The 23523-nt window shown below is 41.8% G+C and overlaps 1 protein-coding gene across 1 annotated transcript in view; it reads left to right on the forward strand.

Moving 5' to 3' along the window:
• The first annotated feature begins 429 nt into the window (after positions 1 to 429).
• USH2A (usherin) overlaps positions 430 to 23523 on the forward strand; it is a 578278-nt gene continuing 555184 nt past the window's right edge. Inside the window, exons 1-2 of the mRNA XM_065401740.1 lie at positions 430 to 914; positions 6750 to 6915. Coding sequence (XP_065257812.1) covers positions 430 to 914; positions 6750 to 6915 — 651 coding nt within the window. The remainder of the gene's footprint in view (positions 915 to 6749; positions 6916 to 23523) is intronic.

Raw genomic sequence — 23523 nt, forward strand, 5'->3', positions numbered from 1 at the left:
GTATGCAACTTCCATTAGGCCTAATCCTACATTCTTTACTCCAACAAAACCCCCACAAGTTAAATAAGACTGCTCAGACAATATTCCCTTTAACTTCAAAGACTGCTGGTTTGACCCACTGACCTGAAGTTGAAGGAAGAATATGGCCCCTAATATTTCCAACAGGATATCTTCAATTAAAAAAAGAAAGTAGCATTCATCCCATGGACACTGTTTGTTTGTCTTGGTTTACAGATGCTGGCGGTCACCCATTTCTGTGCCATTGGCCAGAAGAACATCCGTGTCCTCCAAGAATGCAAACCTGCCTTGGTTTCCCAAAGATGAAACTCTGCATCATTTTAGAACTACGCTACTTGAAAGCAGTGTTGCCGAGATGGATGATATTATTTATTTAGGGATTCTTTATCCGCAGGAGATTTTTTTGTAAACATGAATTGCCTGGTTCTTTCCTTGGGTGGTGGCTTCCTATTTCATGCCATTGAAACATTACTCTTAGCTTATTACGCCTTCTTATCATTGGTTAGCTCACAGGGGCATTTCCCCAAGCTAGAAAATGTGGGAGCTTTCAAGAATGTGTCTATTGTGCCAACTCAAGCAACGTGTGGATTGCCAGACCGAAGTACTTTTTGTCACAGTTCTATTGCTGTTGAAAGTATTCAGTCCTGTACCCAGCGGTTTTGTATTCAGGAGTGTCCATATAGATCTTCACCTGCCTCCTACACTGCACTTTTCTCAACAGGCCTTGGCACTTGTATCTCAGAAGACAAGAATGATTTACATCCAGGCTCCTCCATCAACTCTCTAAGTTTTATTTTTCGTAATCACAAGGATTGTTTTTCTATTCCCCGTTCTCAGAGGCTCGCAGCATCATTTACATTAACTGTGTGGCTGAAACCTGAGCAAGAAGGTGTAATGTAAGTAGTGTTGCATGTGTTTACTTTCATGGTGCTCTGAAAAACCATGGTAGTCAAGGCTGCTATTACTGTGCTATTAAACATTTAACAAAGGTGCATTGTAGGAAACTGTAAGACATTTTAAAAATTATATTTCAGATTGGGGCTTCATGCTCTTCAAATATTAAGGCACATGAAGTCTGTTCCTGCAGTGTTTACTCATGAGTAATGCCATTAATTTCAATGGAGATATTTATATACAAACCCATATTCATTTTTTCAGTTAAATGTATTGGATCATAATTTATATAAACTTTTTTTTAAATATTTGTAAATTAAAAAAAAAAGGGGGGTTGTGCCCTTTTTTGCTTTGTTTTTAAGATGGATGAAGATGACTTAACATTAACCCCCCTGCCCTGCTTTAAAAAAAGTAGAAATATCAGGAGTATAAAGTCTGGCTGTCACCGTTTTGTTGGAGGATTGCTTCCAGGTTTAGGGATAGACAAGGTGGATAAGGTAATATCTCTTAGTGGACCATATTCTGTTGGTGAAAGGTTGAGAGATGTTTATTGAATTTGAAAGGTGCTAAACCTTTTAACAAAGGCTTATTTTATTCCAAATGTGAGTCATTGAAGTTTGAATAAGTGTTAAAAAATGAAGTTTTAAAAACTGACTAAAAATTGCTTCTTGTTTCAATTGCTTAAATTTCACTCGTCTAGAAAACGTGATATCATTATATTAGTTCTCCTATCAGTCTTTCAGCCTGGAGAGGACCTGAATCTAATGTAAAACACAAGCAGGTTGTTTAAAAAATACCAGCCTTTCAGGCTGCCTTTATACATCATAAAGAAAAGCTCAGTCCCAAAGTTTTTCTCTTTGCAGCTGACCTTTAAAGTATAGTATGCGAAAAGCAGAATATGTTCATGGTGAACATACATTAAAAATAAAATGTTTCCATATCTTTGGAATGTTAAAATCTAATATGCTCCTCTGTACCATTATAGATAGTGATTGTTTATATATTTGTACTTTACTCAGCTTAGACAAAAAACACTAGAATATTTTTTTTCTTTTGTTTCTAGTCATTTTCACTTCTTGATTTTCATACAGCATCGCAGAGCTATGGTGTTTTAAGCACACAACATGTTAAGATGCAATGCGTAATTACATTTAAGCCCTTGCCTTAAGCTGGGGACCACATACATGTATTGATCTTGTGGTCAAAATCAGTGGTTGAACCTGAGACCTACAGCAACAAAAGTGCAGGTCTTTACCCCTTGTGCTAAAGGAGAAACTCAGCTGTGATACAGTTGCAGGGAGTTATAGGTTTTAACTACTGTGACCGTATATTACATACGGTACCTGTAAAGACCAGTGTCTCTTGAGCATCTGAAATCCACAGACGTTAAAGTCCAACCTGGGGAGCTGCTCTGTAACAAACCAATGTCTACATACATACAGATGACATGGTTATAAGGATAGAACCTTCAGACAGAACCAAATGTAAAGCTCCTTCAACTTGATCTCAAGGAATAATTGTAGCCCTGATACAGCAAAGTGCTCAAGTATTACTCCTGCGGGAATTCTGCGCCACTGTGCACGTGCAGAACTTATGTCCCCCCACAGATTTCTTTGCTTCCCCACAGAAAAATGACTTTCTGATGGGATAGCAAAGGGAAGCCACAAGAGCAGTCATACAACTCTCCCCAGCAGTATGTTTCGGGTGCCCAGGTAAATCACTGTGAGGCAGGGGGCGGGACTGGGGAAGACCCGGCTAGTGGCTCCTACCCTGCGCTAGGCTCAGCTTCTAGCCCTGCCTGAGCTGGGGAAAAAGCTGCATGGCATCCGGGGCTGTGTCAGACCCACCCCCTGATTTCTCCTCCTTCTGTAGGACGCTCTGCAAACTGCTTCCCCCACATGCCTCCTGTACCCATGGCTCCTCAGGGGGAGACCCCCCTCATACCCAGACCTTCCCACCAAGCCTAGAACCCTTCCTGACAAGCCCCACTCCCCCTGTACCTGGACCACCCCAATGAGCCACATACACCTGGATCCCCACCTCGCCGAGCTCCAACCAGCTGCATCTGGACTCCCCCACTGAGTCCCTCACCACCCAACCCCCTTGCTGAGCTGTATCCCCCCACACCCTCCCGCTGAGCCCTAACCACCTTCACCTGGACCCCCCCTGCAGAGTCCCATTATCGTTGCACCCAGAACCCCCGAATGTGCATCCAGATCCCCCACTGAGCCCCCCGCACCCAGATTGCCCCACATAGAACACTCTGAACCTACACCCACCACATTAAGCCCCTTCACACTTGGATCCTACCTTGCTGAGCCTGCCTGCCCACATCTGGTGTACCTGGCACAGAGGGGCAGGGCTCTGGGGTGTTTCTGGGGGAGGCCCAGTCCTTGTGCTGTGTCCGGGTTGGGTGCAGCCTCACTGCTGAGACGGTGTCCTGGGGGAAGCTGCACAGTGATCTCCCACCTCTGTGCTGCCAGTGGCCTGTGCTCTCCAGTGCCATGCTGGAGCCTCCACATTTATTTGACAATAAAATTTGCAGAATTTTAAAATGTGTGCAGAATTTTTATTTTTGGCACAGAATGCCCTCAGGAGTAAAGCATTTGCTTAATTTTAAACAGATTAGTAATCCCATTGAAGTAACTCTGTGATACTGAGACTACTTGCATGGAAATTCATGTGATTAATCATCTGCTTAAAGTTAAGCATGTATTTAAGTGCTTTGCCGAACCAGGACCTCTGTTAGATAATAGCAGTCATAGGCAGGATCTTATGCCTGGTTCTTCATTGGCTTCCTCCTTATGTTGCATTCATTCTGCAGAAGCATAAATGACGACACAAGGGGCATATCTAGTGCCTTCAGTTGTGGAATATCATGGAAATTTACAATTTAAAATCCTAATTTTAATGTTTCTGTTCAATATTTGTATTGGATACCAGCAGTTTCTGTGACTTTGGCAATAGATGTTCAGTACATATACATGTATGTTACGCTGCTAGACCATGGTTGATTACAAACTGGTGGTATAGCAGAGTGAACTTGGAACAAAAGCTCAGCACATCATCAGACAGAGGGAGTGCTTGGAGTATTGTGCAGACAGACACATTGGACCAGCCTAGTCACACAGAAGGCCAGTCAACCGCTTAGTGACACACAAACAGGCTCTGAAGTCTGACTCAGCAGGCATGTAGTCCACCACACAAAAGACAACATCACCAAAGCTGACAGAACTGCATTTTTCCATTTTGTTATACTGGGTGTGTAGTGAACCTTTCCTTACATGCTCATAGCAGTAGCAGGCCCTGCCTGTGTCTCAGAAAAAAATCTTTATAGGACAGAGAGACACTCGAAACCCCATTTGCCCTAACAGAAGGTGCACTGAAGTGGGAGCCAAACTGACCAAGGCTTCACACAACTGCCTTGCAACATTTAAGGAGACAGGAAAGTATTAGTCACCCATTTTACAACTAGCTTAACTGAAAATTTACCCAAGTACTTCAGGCAGTGTTGGAATAGAACTCTGATCTCAAATATAACAGACCCAAGTCTCATCCATTTTTCCACACTGTCTTTCAGAATGAATCTACCAAATCTGTGTGCTTGCCTGTGCTGTTTGAAATGTGCTCTAACCACTTGATCCCACTTTGCTCCCAGAGCTAGGAATAGAACCCAGGAATGTAATGTTGAGAGACCGGAAGACTCCATAATAGAAAGACAAATATGCACCCAAAGATGCAGAATTAAGGTTGAATGTGTATTTACTAAGTTTACAATCTTCATGTTCTGTTAACATACATGTTTTGTATTTATATTTATAGGTCCCCCTTTTAAGTTAGCATTTTGAGAAACTGAAGACAGAATAGCAAGAAAAAAGAGAAACACTGAGATTCCATATAATATAGAAAGTTGTCTTTGTGTAATGATTGCATCTGTAATTTCAAAAGCTTTGCATTTCTCTGCTTTTGGACAATAAAGCAGTGATCACCCCCCCCACCACCCTTTCCTGGTCTGTCCTCTCTTCCCTTCTCACTCCCCCACAACACCATACACATTCTGGATGCTATTTTCTTTTTGAGTATCAGAGAGGTGTGCATTCTAAGAATTTCGGAGTCAGGAAGTAACTCCCTGGGGATGTGTTTTACCAGGAAGTTGGAACAGTCACAGAGAATGGCTGTTCCTTTTTAAAGGTCTGGTTGGAATGCAAAGTACCATTCCTAACCAGAACTGATACTGTTATGCCTATTTCACCTTTATTGACATGATTTCTCCCTCACACACACACCTCACTTTCTTCCTCTTTTTTTCACGGGTGGGTCACAATTAATATCTGTAATTTCCAGTTTTCAAAATTCAGTACCTCAAGGTCACTTCCCTTCTTAAAGTCATGACACCTGTGGGGATAAAAAAAAATGTGGGGGGTGTTTGTTTTAGATAAGTAAAATAAACAAATCCTGGATTATCCAACTATTGTTTATCCAGAAACTGGGTAAATCCAGTTCCTAAATATTTTGCTACTTAGCTGTGCCTTCCCTCACATTGATTATCTACCAAAACTAGCATGTTTACAGGCAAACAAAACAGTGAGAAGACCAATCAACAATATATTAAGAAATGTGTTTTTAGTAAGCTTGGAAAATAGGAGTCTGTGTTTGGCAAGTAAATTTTATTGACAACATCCCTGGGGGCTAAAAAGAGTAACAGTCAAAATCCATTTATTTTTCCCTTAGTGGTTTTAAATGCGAGTCAGTTAATGACAAAGGTACCTTTACCAATAAGCCAGCTGCTGTGATACTTTTGTGTGTAGAGGGGAGAGTGGACAACATAAAGGAATGAGATTTAGTAGCAAATAAAGTATATTGGAACAAATTCTTATTTCTCTTGCTCCAGTGAGGTCTATGGAGATATGAGTGTAAAACTGATGTAACTTCTGATTTACTCCAGTGTAGTTGAGCTCAGAATCTGGCTCTTCATGTAGATGTTCATGGATGAGTGAGTTGAATTCTGCCTGAATGGCTTGATGGATTGACAATGGAATGTAAAGCTTTGGATTGCTCACTCAGTAGTGCCTAAAATACCTTACTGTCTGAAGCCTCTTATGTAGCCTATTGTCTGCTGCGTAGCTTCCGACAACATGGTTATATGTGGTAAAACTACTTGGACAGCTAGATGTGTGAAATGAATTTGCGTGGCCTCAGTCAAGTCCCTTGTCCACCCGTGTCCACGTTGCATTTGGTGCTAACCTGAAATCTCAGCAGAAAAGCTAAGGATTGACTGAATAATCTTCTTGCAACTTGGGGGTTCTCTAGAGAGGATTGAGGCATATCTACAGATCAATGTGGGGGAATATTGCACTGCTGGTGACTGTGCTGCACTTGTTCTGTGGGAAAATATTGACCTTCTGGCACATATATCCACTTTATTAAAATTAAAAGAAAGCGTGCTAGTGGCTTAGTGCCTTATCAGGATGCAGTGTTGTGCAGCTTTGTAGGAAAAGTACAGCAAAGAAACTAATGAGCCAGAAGTTTCAATATTAGTTTTACAGACTATAGCCAGCCACCATGTTTTCTGTCATAGATCCATGAAGAAAGGAAGTGAGACTGTGGGGAATAAATTGCAAATAAAGTTTCAAGTTATAGGGGGTTTTAGCAGGAATATTTTTCCTTATGCGTAGTATATCCTGTGACACCTCTGCCACTGAGCATCCTCTCAGGTTGTATTTTTAACATTTTATTTTAATACATTCTGGTTAGCATCACTTTACTGCATAGCACCTTGGCTTGAGTGTGTCTGTGTGCCTCTGACCTTATGTTGTTTTTCTTGGTTATTTCCAAAGGTGTGTGATGGAAAAGGCCGTTGATGGGCAGACTGTGTTCAAACTCACAGTCTCCGAAAAAGAGACCATGTTTTATTATCACACAGTAAATGGTTTGCAGCCGCCAATAAAAGTAATGACATTGGGGAGAATTCTTGTGAGGAAATGGATTCATCTTAGCGTGCAGGTGAGTAAAATAAAAAAAAGCCACATTTGGTTAAATGCAGGAAATGTGAGAGTGGTATATCTGCACAAGCACCCAAACTGTAGGGAAAATATTAATGGTAAATTGGGGGATCCTGCAGGAGTTGGGAGTTCTTGGAATATTATAGGATCAGGCCCTTAAAGTAAATGTAAGTAATTTGAGTACATTTGGGGACAGATTTTGAAATAAACCCTAATTTAGCATTGTCACAACTGCACACATTTAACCTAGTGAAGCGGGACTAAAAGCCCCACAAACTCAAAGCTCTAGCACTGGAGGTAGAGAAGAACTCCTACTAGTAGTAAGTATCATAGCCTCTAGAGGGCAACATCTCACTCAAATATAGGCACAAAGGCCACGATCCTGCAAAGACATATGCATGTGCTTAAGTTTATGCACTGTGGATAGTTCTGTTGCTTGAGACAAACTACTTATAATGTGCAAAGTTAAGCATGTGCTGAACTCTCTGCAGGGTCAGGGTCAGAGCAAGTACATTTACAACACTGAACTTTTATTTGTATTAAGTGTCATACACAATTATAAAGACAAAGCCCCTGCAACTTAAAAATTAATTTTTCCTTGGCATATTAACTTTTTAATGATTTAAAAGAGATTGTGAGGTTCAAGCAAGGTTTTTTGTTAAATGTATTTACAAAAATCAGTCAACAAATACAACAGAAACTAAAATACTTTCAATTAGTTGCATATCTTAGAATTCCCAACAGACCATACTAAATTCTGTTTTTAATCCAACTTCAATTAATAACTTCATCAACACTAATTGTCCTGTATTGAAATGTTTTTCTTCAGTTAGTTTATTTTACCTGTACTATTTAAGTTTACTTGGTTAATGATACAATCAAGAAATGGCTTCAATGCATTCTTGCAACTTGTTAAATAGTATTGACTGTGATTTGCATTTGTAGTGCTGATCCTCCTCACTCATAGAAGTATCCAAGCTGTCCTTGATTTTTTTTTTCAGTTTTCTTTCTTCTGAAATGACAGCATAGTAGGGTGAATAAAATTTTGTCTGTTGGATTAAAAGAGTGATCTTAAGGTAGAACCAATGAACTTTACACTTCAGACACTCAAAGGGTGCTATATTACTGCTATGACTGTCAGCCACGTTTTGTACTAGCGTCAGAAGCTGCTAAAGGCTGGGATAGCCAAGTGAAGAGCAAATGGACCAGATTTCTTTATTAAAAAAAAAAAAGGTTTAAATTTGAAATTAAAAAAAAAAAAGCTTCCCAGCATTTAGTCCTTCATTTGTTCGAGGCAGAGCTATCCACAGTGCAGTTCTAGTAATGCAGCTTGTGGCCGCCCTCCTCTCTAAGCCCTCATCTACACCACGGGGGTGGGGGGGATTGATCTAAGTTACGCAACTTCAAAGTCGACGTACTTAGATCGTGGTGTCTTCAGCGTGGTGAGTCGACTCTGCCTGCGCCTCTCTCAGCACTGGAGTACAGGAGTCGACGGTAGAGCACTGGGGGGGGGTCGATTTATCATGTCTAGACTAGACATGATAAATCGATCCCTGCTGGATCGATTGCTGCCCGCCGATCCGGCGGGTAGTGTAGACATACCCTAATAAGGAAGTACAATCTATTGAGACTTGGGGAGACTATTGATTGAATTCTTTGCTGCAATGCTCAGATCAGCATAGAGCCTTGCATACTGCGACCTGTAGGCCACAACTTCCTATAAAGGATGATAATGTCAGCAGCCTGTTCGATATATTGTAGAATAGATGTGGCTTTTGATCTCCAGGCAGTGTGCATTGAGGCCTTTAGTTTGGTAATGTTTTTGTAGTCCCTACATTTATGTAACTCTCGGGAAATGATAAAAGGAACTAGTTTTACTATTTTGCAGGGATGGGAAGGTGGCAAGTTACCAATATTGGGGGGGGGGGGGAGTGTGAATGCAGAAAAGAGAGGCAGTAATGTTAGTATGGGCGAGACTCTGCTAATACCTTTTAAACCAATTATTTATGTCGAGTAGCGGACTGGATGTTTCCAGAAACCTCAGCAGACTCAAGCTTTGTCTACACGGGGCGGACAGATGGAGTGTTCTTAAATCAAATTTAGCTAACTCAAGTTAAAATCCTAGTGGAGACAAGGCAGTCTGTCTGTTTTCACATGCGTTAGAGCGTCGCGTTAAACCCCAGGTTCCCCAATACTCTAACTCATGTGAAAACTACAGCCTTGTCTTCACTAGGATATTAACTGGAGTTAGCTAACTTAAATACACACCTTTTATTTTGTAGTGAAGACAAGGCTCAAGATTGATCTGATTGCTTGAACATTATGGAAAAAGTTCAGTGCCATTCGCCAACCAACTTGATTTTGAAGTGTATATTTGTTAGGTGCCATGAGTTTTGAACCCAGGCTTGGGGGGCTATGGGAGCCTTACCCTCTGTACCACTGAGCTGTGAGGGCTGATAAGGGAACTGCTGCTAGTACCTCACCACTAGAAGCTACACCCAATGACTCCGTGGGGTCAGATGACTAACAACAGACCGCTGATTAAACACCACTTGTATAAAATTTCCTGTTCCTGTCCCATCCCTTGTCTGAGCAACTAATTGCTAGGCCTGTTGCTGCTCAGAGCTCTGAGACCAAATCGCTGCCTCCTTGCCTGGCTCCTGCTCCTGTTCCTCCTATCTGACCTTGTTCTTGCTACCATGCCTCCTGCCTGTTCCTGTTCCTTGTCCTGACTCCTGTTGCTGATTCTGGCTTTGCCCCTTGGCGTGACCATGACCCCAACACTACTCCTGGCTGTGACCACTAGGTCAAACAGCCCATGTTACGGGCCCTGATAGCTTTCTCAGGCCAACCTCGTCTCCTCTGGGACTTCTTGTTGAACTTCTTGACTGAGTATGGACACTGCTGGAGCTCTAGCCCTGCTATCACGCCCAGGGGCCTCTGAGTCCACAAGAACCGATGGCTACCCTCCAGCCAGAAACGGAGGGACCAAGTATGATAACTGCAGGCAGGAAATTGTTCCTTGCAGGAGCAAGCTACAGTGCTCAGCGCGACTGTGGGTAACCACTCGGCTTCTCTTATAACACCAACTTGTGTGACTAGCCCCAGAGTTCCTTTGCTAGAAGAGAGATGGTAGTATCTGCAGTAAGTTTTGCAGGTTCATTAACTATTGCAGACTTCTGTTTATGTTTCAGCCCCAGGAGTACATCATAGATCAAGTTAAGATGGAGCTAGTACTGAGCTTGCTCACAGGGGAGGACCTGTCATGGGCCTCTCCATTTTTGGAACAGAATAACCCAGTACTGACCAACTGGGACTCATATAAGCCTTTGCCATTATTTTTGATGACCCTCACAAAGTCTGCATGGCAGAGACTGCCTTACCAAAGCTTAGGTGAACCCAGAGGTTAGTCCTTCCTCTGTTGCCTAGGTCAGATGCTTGGCCATAGACACTTCCTGGAATAATGCTGTATTCGTCCTTTGCAAAGGCCAAGCCAAATCCGATGATCTAAAATATGAGCAGGCACAGGTGGACCTCCCCACCATCAGTTTAGAGGCGTTCATGGACCTGGGCATCCAGATAGACACCAGACTGCATGAATGGAAACTGGAACATAGGAGGACCTACCTCTCACCCTTACTCAAAGCTTAGCCCTCAGGGCCCAAGTGAGCTCAGCCTTGGTCAAGCCATACCAACATACCTGCCTGTCACTGGGTGAACGAGAGCACAGAAGACAGGAGAACTCCACTTCTGTTATGGAGGAGCAGATAATGTGGTAACGTGTCCTGTCAAACGCACTGCTAAGCTGATGACAGGGAAGAGACTAACCCCACACCCAGTCGGAGACTCGAGCCTGAGTACCACCAGGAAGAAACCCCAAGATTATGCTAACCCAGGTGTTCCTTATCCATCTACACTACTACAGATTCCCCTGCAATTGAGGATCCTGCAGGTGGCGACTGGGGAGCATGGGGAAGTCCTATGGTTTACCCCTACTTTCTTTCACCCTGATTTTTAGGGGCACCTTGGCTCATCCGTCATGATCCCTATATTCTGTGGTCCCAACACATCACTGCCTTCCTGTCAAGCTTTTTTAGGGAGAATTGTCTTCTCAGTCAAGAACTCAAAACCCTTGAAACCAAGCCAGGGGGTTCCCCTTCATGAGCAAACCAGATGTTCCCCCATGTGATGGCAACCCTGTTGTACCTAGAAACATCAATCCTGCATGATGGACCACGTCTTCCTGTGAAGTACAAAGGACTATCAGGATGTTTTCAAAAAATGGAACGCACACTCGCTACCCCCACATCATGTTTATGATTGCCCCATTGACCTTCAGCCTAGAGCCACAGTTCTATTCAGGCATACAAATTCTATGTCCAAAGCAGAGCTAGCAGCATGAAGGGAGCACCTCCGGTAAAACCTAGCTAAAACTGTAGGTGCCCCTGTATTTTCTCTGGAAAAAACCTGATGGCTCTTTGAGACTTGTGCAATCGATACATTTTACCATTAATCCCAGAGCTCCTGAATTTAGTATGGTCATCTTGAGTGTTCACCAAACTGGACCTTAGAGGAGCATCTAGTTTGAATCAGGATGGGGGATGAGTGGAAGACCGCTTCTAGAATGGGGCATGGACACTTAGGCCTGGTCTACACTTACCCCCCAAGTCGAAGTAAGGTACGCAAATTCAGCTACTTGAATAACGTAGCTGAATTCGACATACCTTACTTCGAACTTACCGCGGTCCACACGCGGCAGGCAGGCTCCCCCGTCGACTTCGCGGTACTCCTCTCGTCTAGCTGGAGTACCGCAGTCGACGGGGATCACTTCCTGGTTCGATTTATCGCGTCCACACCAGACGCGATAAATCGAACTCGGAACTTCGATCCGCAGCCGTCGAAATACCCAGTAAGTGTAGACTAGCCCTTAGAATATTTGGTAATATCCTTTGGGCTCATTAGTGCTCCTGCTGCCATCCAGCACCCGATCAACAACATATTTCAAGATATCCTAGACTGTTTTGTAGTGGCATATCTAAACAATATCTTAATCTATTCTCATAGTCAAGCAAGCCATGACCACTATACCCATGCTGTGCCAGCATGCGTTATTACAAAACTGGAAAAGTGAATATTTGACCAATCATCCATCAAATTTTGGGGGTTCATCCTGTCAGTACATACCTTCTGAGGGTCCATCTGTAGTCTATCTTCAATTTGATTTTAGGCCGAACCCCAGAGCATTTGAACCATCCAAAGGTCCGTGGGGGTTTGCCATCTTTTATAGGAGGTTTATTCTGAACTTCTCAAAGGTTACAGCCCTTAACTGCCATCCTTTATAAACGTGCAAGGTTTCTTTGGCCCCAGGAGGCCCACCAGGCCTTTGAGTGCCTGAAGATAGCTTTCTCATGTGCCCTGGGGGGTCCACCCTGACCAACCCATTGTCCTTGAGACTGACACCTCTGATGTAGCCATCGGGGCAGTACTATCCCAACGAGCGATGCCCAGTGCAAGATTCATCCATGTGTGTATTTTCCACAAAAACTCACCCCACCCAAATGCAATTATGAAATAGCAGACAAGGAGTTACTCACTATCAAGGCTTGATTTTGAGACTTGGTGAGACTGCCTTGAGGGGGCCAAACACCGCATCCTAGTCTTAACCAACCATAAGAATCTAGAATACCTATGATCTGCCAAGGTACCAAATCAGTGGCAGTTGGGTTGGGCCCTGCTCATCTCAAGATTTGATTTCACAATCACATATCATTCAGGCAACAAGAATGGCAAGGCTGATGCCCTCTCACAAAAAGGGGAATATTATACAGAATCAGCTAACCCTGAAGAACCACCCTTTGAAATATTAAAACCATGCCATTCGAGAGGTCATCAAATCCAACCTGCTGTGCTGAGGCAGGACCAAGTAAACTTAGGCTAGGTCTACTCTATGGGGGGGGGGAGGGGTTGTCGACCTACGCGAATAGCATAGCTGAAGTTGCATATTTTAGATCGACTTACCTGGCTGTGAGGACGGCGGCAAGTCGACTGCTGCCGCTCCCCCGTCGACTCCGCTTTAGCCTCTCACTGCGGTGCCGTTCTGGAGTCGACGGCAGAGTGATCGGGGATCGATTTTATCGCGTCTACACTAGATGCGATAAATCGATCCCTGATAGATCGATCGCTACTCGCCGATCTGGCGGGTAGTGAAGATGTGCCCTTAGACCATTTCTAAGAGGTGTTATCCAACTTGTTCTTAAAATTCTCCAATATTGGGGATTCCACAGCCTTCTTTGGAAGCCTGTTAGACAATTTAACTAGCCTTAGAGTTAGAGATTTTCCTAATATCTAACCTAAATCTCACTTGCTGAAGATTAAATCCCATTACTTTTTGTCCTACCTTCAGTGGACATGGAGAACAATTGATCGCAGTCCTCTTTATAATAGCCCTTAACACATTTGATTGTTCTCAGGTCCCCTCTTAGTCTTCTTGTCTGAAGACTGATGTGTGCAGTGTTTTTAGTCTTTCCTCATAGGTTTCCTAAACCTTTAAAGATTTTTGTTCTGTCCTTTTGTTTCTCTCCAGTTTCTCCATGTCTTTCCTAAAGTGTGGCACCCAGAATTGGACACAGTAATCCAGATGCGGCCTCACCAGTGCCGAGTAGAACAGGACAATTACTTCATGTGTCTTGCATACAACACTGCTGTTAACACACCTCAGAATGATATTGGCCTTTTTCCAACTGCATCACATTGGCTTATATTCAATTTGTGAGCCACTATAACCCCCGGATCTGTTTCAGCAGTACTCCATATAGCCAGTTATTCTGCATTTTATAGTTGTGCATTAGATATTTTCCCGTAAGCGTAATACTTGCCTTTATTGAAATTCATTTTGTTGATTTCAGACCAATTGTCCAATTTATCAAATTGGACTTCTAATTCTAATCCTGTCATCCTCTTGAATTCTAATCCTGTCATCCAAAGTACTTGCAACCCCTCCCAGCTTGGTATCATCCACAAATGTTATAAGCATACTGTCCACTCCATTGTCCAACTCATACATGAAAATATTAAATAGTACTGGACCCAAGACTTATCACTATGAGACTAGTTTAACTGTGAACCATAGATAAATACTCTTTGAGTATGGTCTTTCAACCAGTTGTGCACCCACCTTATAGTAATTTCCTCTAGACAACTTTTCCCTAGTTTGCTCATGAGAATGTCAGGTGGGACTGTGTCAAAAACCTTACTAAAATCAAGATATATTTGGCTAGCTATTCCTTTACTGAGTATAAAGAACAAGTGTTTGGGGGAAAACTCATCCCTGGTATAATTCTACTGAAGTCAACTGAACTATTGAGTTACACTAGAAATGAATGTGGACTGTTACACTTAAAAAAAAATAATTAAAAAGTAACTAATGTTTCTCTAGCCAAGATGTGCCGTGCTTACTTTACATTTTAAAAATATTGTCTACATAGAACAGGCGTACAGTTGTGATTCTTTGGTTTGTAACTAATGTATACTAAAAAAAGAGCTATATCCTTTTCCCTTTGAAGTTAATGGGAATACTCTCATTGATTTCAGCAGATGCAAGATCAAGTCTTTAAGGTCTGGGAAAACTGTAGGAGTTAATTCTATATGTTTTGTGTTGATTTACTAGTATTCATTGCATCTCTCATTTAGGTATATATTCCCAGACACAAAACTCTGTTAAGGTGTATAATAGAGTTGAGGTGGAGTATAAAAGAAAGTTACAAGAATATAAGTTTTCAAAAGTAGTAATGAAAACCCACAAAATTCATAGTTAAAAATGAATGTAAAAGAAACCAAAACATTTGAAAGTATAACAATGCACAACACATGCACCCAAACTGCTTTACTTTTGCCTCATAGCGATGCTAACCTTAGATCTACAGATCTTTGTATCAATAGCTCTCTATATTTTTCTTATCATAGTCACTGTTCAGAGTCCCACATTTTTCCCTTTGATAGTTCAAGATTTATTTAACAAATTAAAGATGGAATTTAAATAAGGATTCCATAGATGCATCCAAGTCTGCTGAAACAGGAGGTTCTGGAGAACATGTCAGATTGATGTGTTTGTTGCATAGTTAGTGTCTGCAATTATAAAAATAATCTTTTTACTAACCTTTATTTTGCCTGATCATATCTGCGTAACTCTGCCATGTTTTGGCAGACAGTAGCACATTAAAAGCTTTAGTAAGAAAGTTTAAAATCTAAATGCAAAGAGGTAACCATGACTGAATTACTCTCCTGGGAGCAAAATGCTCTTAGAGTGCCTATTGAAATCAGCATTATCATTTCAATACATGTCAAATATGAGTCATTTCCTAGTTTAGGCAAAATTTCTTTATAAATCTTTAAATCTTCCAGTTCTTTCAAGAAAAGGTTAAAGTACTTATGATTTAATGAGACCGCTTTACATCATAACTGTTTGACTATCAAGAGAAAACTTGTCCTTTCCAATTTGTGAAATCCTTTTATTTTCTGCACAAGTTTTTGACTACTTTACATTTTATATTAAAAGCCAAGAACCCAACTGTGTCTTGAAAGAATTGAGGAAAACAGTTACCTTTTCTCTATGTACATAGAAAATATGATTCCTTTTGAATAGGCCAATGCCTGACATGCACCCCAATTTAATGGGAGCATAGGCTAAAAAGCAAGGAAACCACTTAATTCATTAAATCACTTTAGTCTCCTGCATGTTGTCCTTTTTCATTTACAATCCACAGCAGTTTGTCTCTTCAGAAAAGGATGAAATCAGCAACACAAAAAGCTCTAGTAAATGTATTTACCCTTTTCGCCCCAAACATGTCTAACAATTATTGAGAGAGTCATGCTTATTTTCTCACATGCAGCCCCAGCATACAACCTAGAAATACATGTGTTACAGACCTCTAAAGTGTTTTGTATGTATGCTAACAGACCTGTGTGTGAGGAAATAAGCATGGGTCTCTCAATAACTGGTTCATCATTTAGAAACTGTTATGATTACAGCCCACTCAGACATTGCTTTTGACTTGGCAGCTTTGGGGGCCTTCATTTATACTCATGCCACCAGAGTCAGAAATGCCAGTGTGGTGTTTGCTGCTTATTCTCTTGGGCCACCACATGTGGAGTATGGACTGATTTCTGCTGATTGAAAGCTCTCTGGTTATAATGACTTGAGGTCCTGGGAAACTTGGCTGTTCCCGTCAACCCCTCATTATCTCGTATTCAAAAGCTTCTTTCCTTGCATGAATAAGAACATATGTTGCTGTCCTGCAAACGTTTACAACTAGCAAGGATATTCTGAAGCACTCCACCTAAGGATTTGCAAGATTGGGGCTTTTTTTTTTTTTTTTTTTTAACCTGTGTCTGGGAGGATAAGACATATCACTGCATCCCAGAGCAGGAATTTAATGCTATTATAAGGTGCTGAAAGAGTAGTGTTACCAATATCCTCTTTGCAGTGTCAATTGTCAACTACAGAACTTGGTCAAAAGCCCGATGAAGTCAATGGAGACTTTCTATTAACTGCAATGGGAACTCACGAGATCAGGCTCTTGAGTGACCAGTGCTGAGACTAGGAATTAGTGTCTGGCTTGTCAAAGAAATGCCTTGCTTGTCTTTCTAGCGATGGCTATAACAGTTTCTATTGGAATACTAGTAGGGGTTTGATTATATTGGTTATATGAAACTGCATCAGGCTTTAAATTTGTTATACAAATGATCATTTCTCTGCACAAAACTTGGTGGCAACCAATTGTCTTATTTTAGTATCAACATTAGAAAAATCAGATTAAGAAAAATGATTTAGATGCCTTTTTCCAAATCTTTATCTCTAAAAATAAAATTCTGCAGATATAGTAGTGTTTAGTGTAGTTTTGGGCATTTTGGAGAAAAAAAATATAAATATAATAAATCCAAGTAAATTGTATTGAGTAGGCTCAGTGTTAGCCTGGAACCTAGGATTTTTTCATTTAAAAAGAAAAGCCAAACCCTTTTGCACATCCTCCTGAATAATTTTACACATTTTATAGAATAAACAGCATTAAAAAATAATCAGCCCAGTGAGCCTTCTAGTGACCATTTGTAATATGCAATAAAACCATTACTGTAATTTACAGCGGATGGCATACAGCAAATATGGAGCCAACCAATGAGTTAACCAAAGAATATTTAACATTTCTTGTAAGATTCTGAGAGTGCTACATAACCTGGTGTGTAATAAAGTTACAGTGCGTGCTAATGTTAAGCAGTCTACCCATTCCTCATAGGAGTATGAGTGGGAAGATGAAGGTAGGGGTGGGAGAAGTGTTCTGAGTGCCCAAAATAGGTATTAAAATTAATAATCAAAAAGGATTGTGTAACTAATTGAAAGAATCAAGAGATGAAGAAGTGGTGTGTGGTTTTCACAGTCACCCTGTGTCTAAACTAGGGTCTTTGGATTCATATATCTAATTTGGGATGGTCAGAAATCTGGAGTCCTAATGCAAAAGCAAATGTAAGCAAGGCTTTCATTAGACTAGAGAGACCATGACTGAATTAATCTGTTGAGTGCATGCCCATGTACGCACCTTGATAAACCTCTTCCCAGTTATCTATTGATTGCAGTGACATAAAATACGTTTATACAGCTGTATGAGTGCTTTTCCAATTGGTATACATGCTGTATTCCCTGAGGCTCTCTAGGGAGCAAACTGTGAGAGTTACAAAATATCTGAGTATATCTGATGTCAGTATTAGTAACAAAACATCAAAATTGTCCTGAGTTAGTACCTGAAACCTTCTGTTGAAATTTAACTGGAAGCTTCAGAAATGTAGTGAAATGTTTAGAGCAGGCTTTGATTTCTTTTTTTAAAATGAATTATTGAATAGTTTCAGGTTTTCCTGTGAAAGAAAAGCCAAAAATCAGATCAAGAAACTAAAGACCAGATTTTCCAATTGTCCTTAATCCAGCCTCCATTTCTACATGTGCAATTTTCTGCCAGCAGATACTTCTGCATTCATGTTTTGAGTGCTATCACCTCTGCATACAGCATTTGTAGAGCAATAGAAATTACATATGCAGATCCCATCCATTGTCTAAATAGGTTTTGTGCATATAAAATGCAAAATGTATATGTTCAGGTGGTAGTACTCAAAAAAGGATGTGTAATTCTCTCACACAGGCAAAAATCTTCTCTTCTGTGCCCAGTTTGAATAATTCAGTTTGAAGCTGGGAAACTCTGTGGAGGAAGCTAAGTATGGGAGAAGGCAAGAAGGGAACAGTTAGGCATTGGTGCAGGGGACAGAATAAGAGGGGAAGAAACGTGAATTGAAAGCAGAATAGTTTATCGCTTTTAGAATGAGGAAGGACTTGATCTTGTTGCAGAAGACAATGGAAAGCTGTAAATAGAGGAGTGGTGTGGTACAAGCAGTCGGAGAAGATGATTTTCTGGTTACGCTGCTAGATTGTGCCTGGCCATTGCCTGGATGTTCAGTGTGGGTGGAAGGGCACTCAAGGGCAGCTCCCTCTTCTCCTCTCCATCTTCCTGCATTCATGGAGCTAACCAGAAGCACCAGCTGGCTGTCTGCCCATTCCCCCTTCACATTGGGGAGCTGAGGGGAGACTATGCCTTCTGACCCATAATTCTGCCCAGAGTTCCCCCTAGTCAGTTCAGTGCTGCACCATGTTCAGCACTGGACGGTGCCTAAATGTCACTACATTGCTCACATATTGAATACATCCTGATCAGGTGATTAGAAATAGGTCTATAATCAATAATGTAATATGTATTAATCATTGTGTATTGATAGTTGTTCACTTCCTTCATCTATGCAAATAGTTACTTATTCTTTGACTGCTAAAGTACAGAGACTTTATTTAAAACCAACATTTCATTTGACATCTACATCTTATTACTCATTTACATGATTACAAATAGTTCAGGAAAAAAATCAGAATCAGTGGTAGCATTGTATTTTAAACAGATTAAAAAAAGAAAAAAGTGCGATCTTATGAGATTATCTCAAATGTACTTCCAGAGCTTTTTGTTTCAATTAATTTTGGCAAGTCTATTTTATGTAGCTGTTTTAGCTTCTAAAAGGCAGCTTGTTGAATCCTTAATACTTGTCTCTTTTCATGTTACTATAGTGATCATTGGCGCTTGGATCTGATTTGTTCTGTGACTTGGGAAAAATAGAGTTATTATGCGGCAAGAAAGCAATTGTTCATCTATTTTCAGATCTGATTACTAGTATCCTCTTATGTTTTATTGTTTGGAACTCATTAGCAGCACAAGTTACTTGCTCCTCTGCAGTTGCATATGGAAGAGCAAAGACTGCTAAAATAGCAGTTAGAGAAAAGCTTATTCATTAATTATTTAAAGTTTTTCAGAATGTTTGTTTACAATTTTGAGCTTACATTTCCACCCCCTCTCCTGAAATTTATGGTTTGTTCTCTCCTGAGGCATCTTTAATAGCATAATAGGGCACTACTAACTGAGGTAATAAAGAATATTTTTATTGACACAATGCTGTTTTGGGGTGGAATGCAACTGAACTACAATTAACAATTTTAATCTTGCTTCATATTAATAGCCAGATCTACACACCAGTAAAGGATTAAGTGACATTTTCAGACTCTTACTTGCAATTCTTGCCTATAGAGCATAGGGGTCAATTAATCTCTGATTCGACAGATGCTCTTTTTAAAATTTTAAAACAATATTCAATCTTTGCTGATTAAATACTAATTCTTTATCAAAATACAGACCTGTTTCATATGTTGCCTCTCTTCCTAATCTGTCATCTTCTGGCTAGTTGGTCAGGTAATCAGATATGTGATTTCACTCAGATTTTAGATCTTCTCACAGCACTATTATCCTTGTCCAAGTAATTAATGGTACACTTGATGGTTATTTTGGATCATTCTTCTGCTAAGTGCTACTTGACATTAAAATATTTTGAGAGAGTTATTCAGAAGGTGACCATTAGGTTGTCTATAGTCCCTGAAATACCTTCAGGGCCACACCATGTTCTGGTTCCCTTCTCATCTCACAGTCTGAGGTTAAATATGTATTAATACATGGCTTGTTCTTGCACACCAAGTTAATTGCTTCAGGAGCACACCAGGGTTCCATTGTTGGCCCCTTCTTTTCTTTTAATTTACATGGTTCTTTGGGGGATTCAAGCTGAACTAGTGGCACTATGCACAAAAAGAAAGACTTGGATTGAAGGAAAACCATTTCCCGTTGAGAAGGGATTAACATTGTAGGAGATAGTGAGAAAGAAAAATAAAGGAGGGAAAAGAGAAAAGCTAAGTATCTTTTATACAAACGCTAGGAGCATATGTAATAAGACTGCTGAACTGGAGTGACATGTTTCCAAGGATAAGAAAGATATTATTGGAAGAAGAGAGACAACCAGGAAAATGAAGGGGGATTTAAAATACCAAGATACAGAGTTTTAGTGAGGGAAGAGCTAATATGAAGTTGGAAAAGAGGTAGTAATATTGGTGAGGGATGACACTGAGTCTTCAGAGGAAAAAAATCATAAATATTTGTATAGAAGTTAAGGACAATACAAGGTAGTTGCAATAGACCTCCAGGTAGCCAGAAAAAATAGATCAGAAAATGTTTATTTCCAGCATATAATAGGCCCCTAAAAAGAGCAATTTTTTGATCATTTGGGAAAAGGGGGAATCTAGGGTGAAGTTGTTAGGAAGAATCCCAACTGATTTCTGTGTTAAAATTACAAAGGAGAACATGATTCCAGTGCAAATGCAAGATTGCTGCCTTTATGCAGTTTCTTAGACTATACAGCAAGAGTATTCTGAATATTATTCTGGGAGAGAATATAAATATGAATGTACATATGGAGATGAAGAACAGGCAGGATCAACTGATCACAAAATCACTAGATTTGAAATGCTCTTGAGGGTATGTACTAGATAAAGGCAGCAGCCCCAAAGTTATTGATTTTAGCAAAGCTAACTTTGAAGGAAAGCAAAATGCTCCTGGGATTTTTGCCTGAAATCTTGTGATGAATGGGAAATCCACTCCACATAAATGGAAAGTATACAGTGTACAAAACACGTAGAGAGGCTGAAATTAAAATTCATCCCAGTTAAGTCAAAAAAGGGAAAGGCCGATATGGGCCTGAGGCAAAAAAAGGAAAGGCAAAGAGACAACTTGCCCCTCCTGACCCTGTGCTTCTCCCTTCCTTCACTGTTCTTTATCAATCCTCCTCTTGTCCCTTTATCTTCCCCAGCCCTTCTGTTTTATGACAGTTCTGTCACTCTGGTCCCCTGATGAGGTTTGTTCCTCAAGCCTCTGACTATTTTTCAGTGCTTTTTTTTTTTTTTTAGTCCTGCAGTTTCTCAGAACGTAGGCACTACCATTGAGGGAAGTGAGAATGAGAGCACGTCTCTTCTTCTTCCAAAACATTTTAGTGTCCTCCTCAACATGGCTGCGGGTCTCATGTGTTTGTGGTACCCCCAAAACCTTTTTACATGGTTGCATCTTAGAGGTGACTCAATGCACTGCATGCTGAGGGGAAGAATGTAGATGTAGGAGCAGCTCAAGGCAGATAGATTGATCTTACACTTCCTGTGTGGCTATATGCAATTTTTTGAAAAAAATACGGCTGTCATGGATTGGAACAGCTGGCACTGGTGTGAAAGGATTTGTTTCAATTAGGGTTGCCAGGTGTCTGGTTTTTTACTGGAACGCCCAGTCGAAAAGGGACCCTGGCGGTTCTGGTCAGCACTGCTGACTGGGCCGTTAACAGTCCAGTCGGCGGTGCAGCAGGGCAAAGGCAGGCTCCTTACCTGCCTTGGCTCTGTGTGGCTCCCGGAAGCAGAGGCATGTCCCCCCTCCAGCTCCCAGGTGTAGGGGCAGCCAATGGGAGCTGCAGGGGTGGAGCCTGCCGCCTGGGCCGTGCACAGAGCCGCCTGGCTGCGGCTCCGCATAGGAGCCGAAGGGGGGACATGCCGCTGTTTCCAGGAGCTGCTTGAGGTAAGTACTGCCTGGAGTCTGCATCCCCTCCCGTGCCCCAACCCTCTGCCCCAGTCCTGATCCCCCTCCTGCCCTCGATCCCTCAGTCCCAGCCCCCTCCTTCACCCCAAACCCCTCAGTCCCGGTCCCACCCCATAGCCCGCACCCCCAGCTGGATCTTGCCCCAGCCCATATCCATCTCCTGCCCTCTGAACCCCTCGGTCCAAGCCCAGAGCACCCTCCTACACCCTAAACCCCTCATCCTTAGCCCCACCCCAGAGCCTGCACTGCCAGCCAGAGCCCTCACCCCCACCCCTGCACCCCAACCCCCTGCCCCAACCTGGAGCCCCCTCCCGCACTCCAAACTCCTCAGCTCCAGCCTGGAGCCCCCTCCTATACCCCAAACCTCTCATCCCTGGCCTCACCCCAGAGCCCACACCCCCAGCCAGAACCCTCACCCCCTCCTGCACCCCAACCCCCTGAGCCAGCCCAGTGAAAATGAGTGAGTGAGGGAGGGTGGGTGGGGAGAGCGAGCAACAGAGGGAGGGGGAATGGCGTGAGCGAGGGGTGGGCCCTTGGAGGAGGGGCGGGGCAGGGGGCGGGGCAAAGGTGTTCGGTTTTGTGCGAGTATGAAGTTGGCAACCCTAGTTTCAGTGCAAAGGATCCTGCGAACACCTAGCAGTTGGAAAAGTTCCTTTTGTGGAAAGTAAGGACATGGATCAGGTCACCACATAAGACTTGATATGAATGACTCTTTCCCCTCCAATGTTGCCCTCCCATACACACCTTACTGGGCATTTTGTTTTGAGATGTAAATGACAGCTGTCAGGAAGAAAGTGAATTAAACATATTTAAGGCCAGAGCCTCAGCAGCTATAAATCAGTATAGCTCCAACTTGAGGTCAATGGGGCTATTCCTATTTACACCAGCTGAGGATCTGTCTCTTAACTTCTCATCCAAGCCAAAGCATGTAGTTTAAATGAGTTTGAATGTGGCATTTGTTTTATAGGAAGGGAAAATGAAGACTATAGTGACAAAGAAGGGAGGTGAATTGAGAGAAAAATGTAAAGGGGAGAGTGATGATGGATCAAGTGTCTTTTGCTGTCAGTCAAACCTGTATCCCTTTATGAAGTCATAATGATTTGTTAACTACAGGAATTGGCAAAAGGCAGAACGTGATGATGCAGTCCTATGGCATCTCTGGCCAGTTGATGACTGACTGACCAATTTCTGAAGATGGTATGAAGGATCATAGAGTTTAGTTCCGTGTGTATTGTGATGATAGTTGCATCTATATTTAAAGCTTTCTGTCACTGAAGCACTCTTGGTGTTGTCAGACTGTCTGTTGGACTGGATGAGCTGCAACTCCTTGCAATTGAATGTCAATAAGACCAAAGCAATTTTGGTTGATTCATAGCACCAGCTTAAGCATATTCACTTGTAAAGATTACATTTGACAGATAGTTACCTTCAGCTGAACTCTGTGGTTAGAAGCCTTGGTGCACTCTTGACAGTGAGCTTAGAGTTGATGGCTAATGTTTATTTCATATCCTATTTTTACCTACATACTATTGCCTGTGTATGTCCACATTTAAATATATTCACAGCTAAGATCTAGT

Source organism: Emys orbicularis, chromosome 3, assembly GCF_028017835.1.
Source record: "Emys orbicularis isolate rEmyOrb1 chromosome 3, rEmyOrb1.hap1, whole genome shotgun sequence".
NCBI lineage: Eukaryota > Metazoa > Chordata > Testudines > Emydidae > Emys > Emys orbicularis.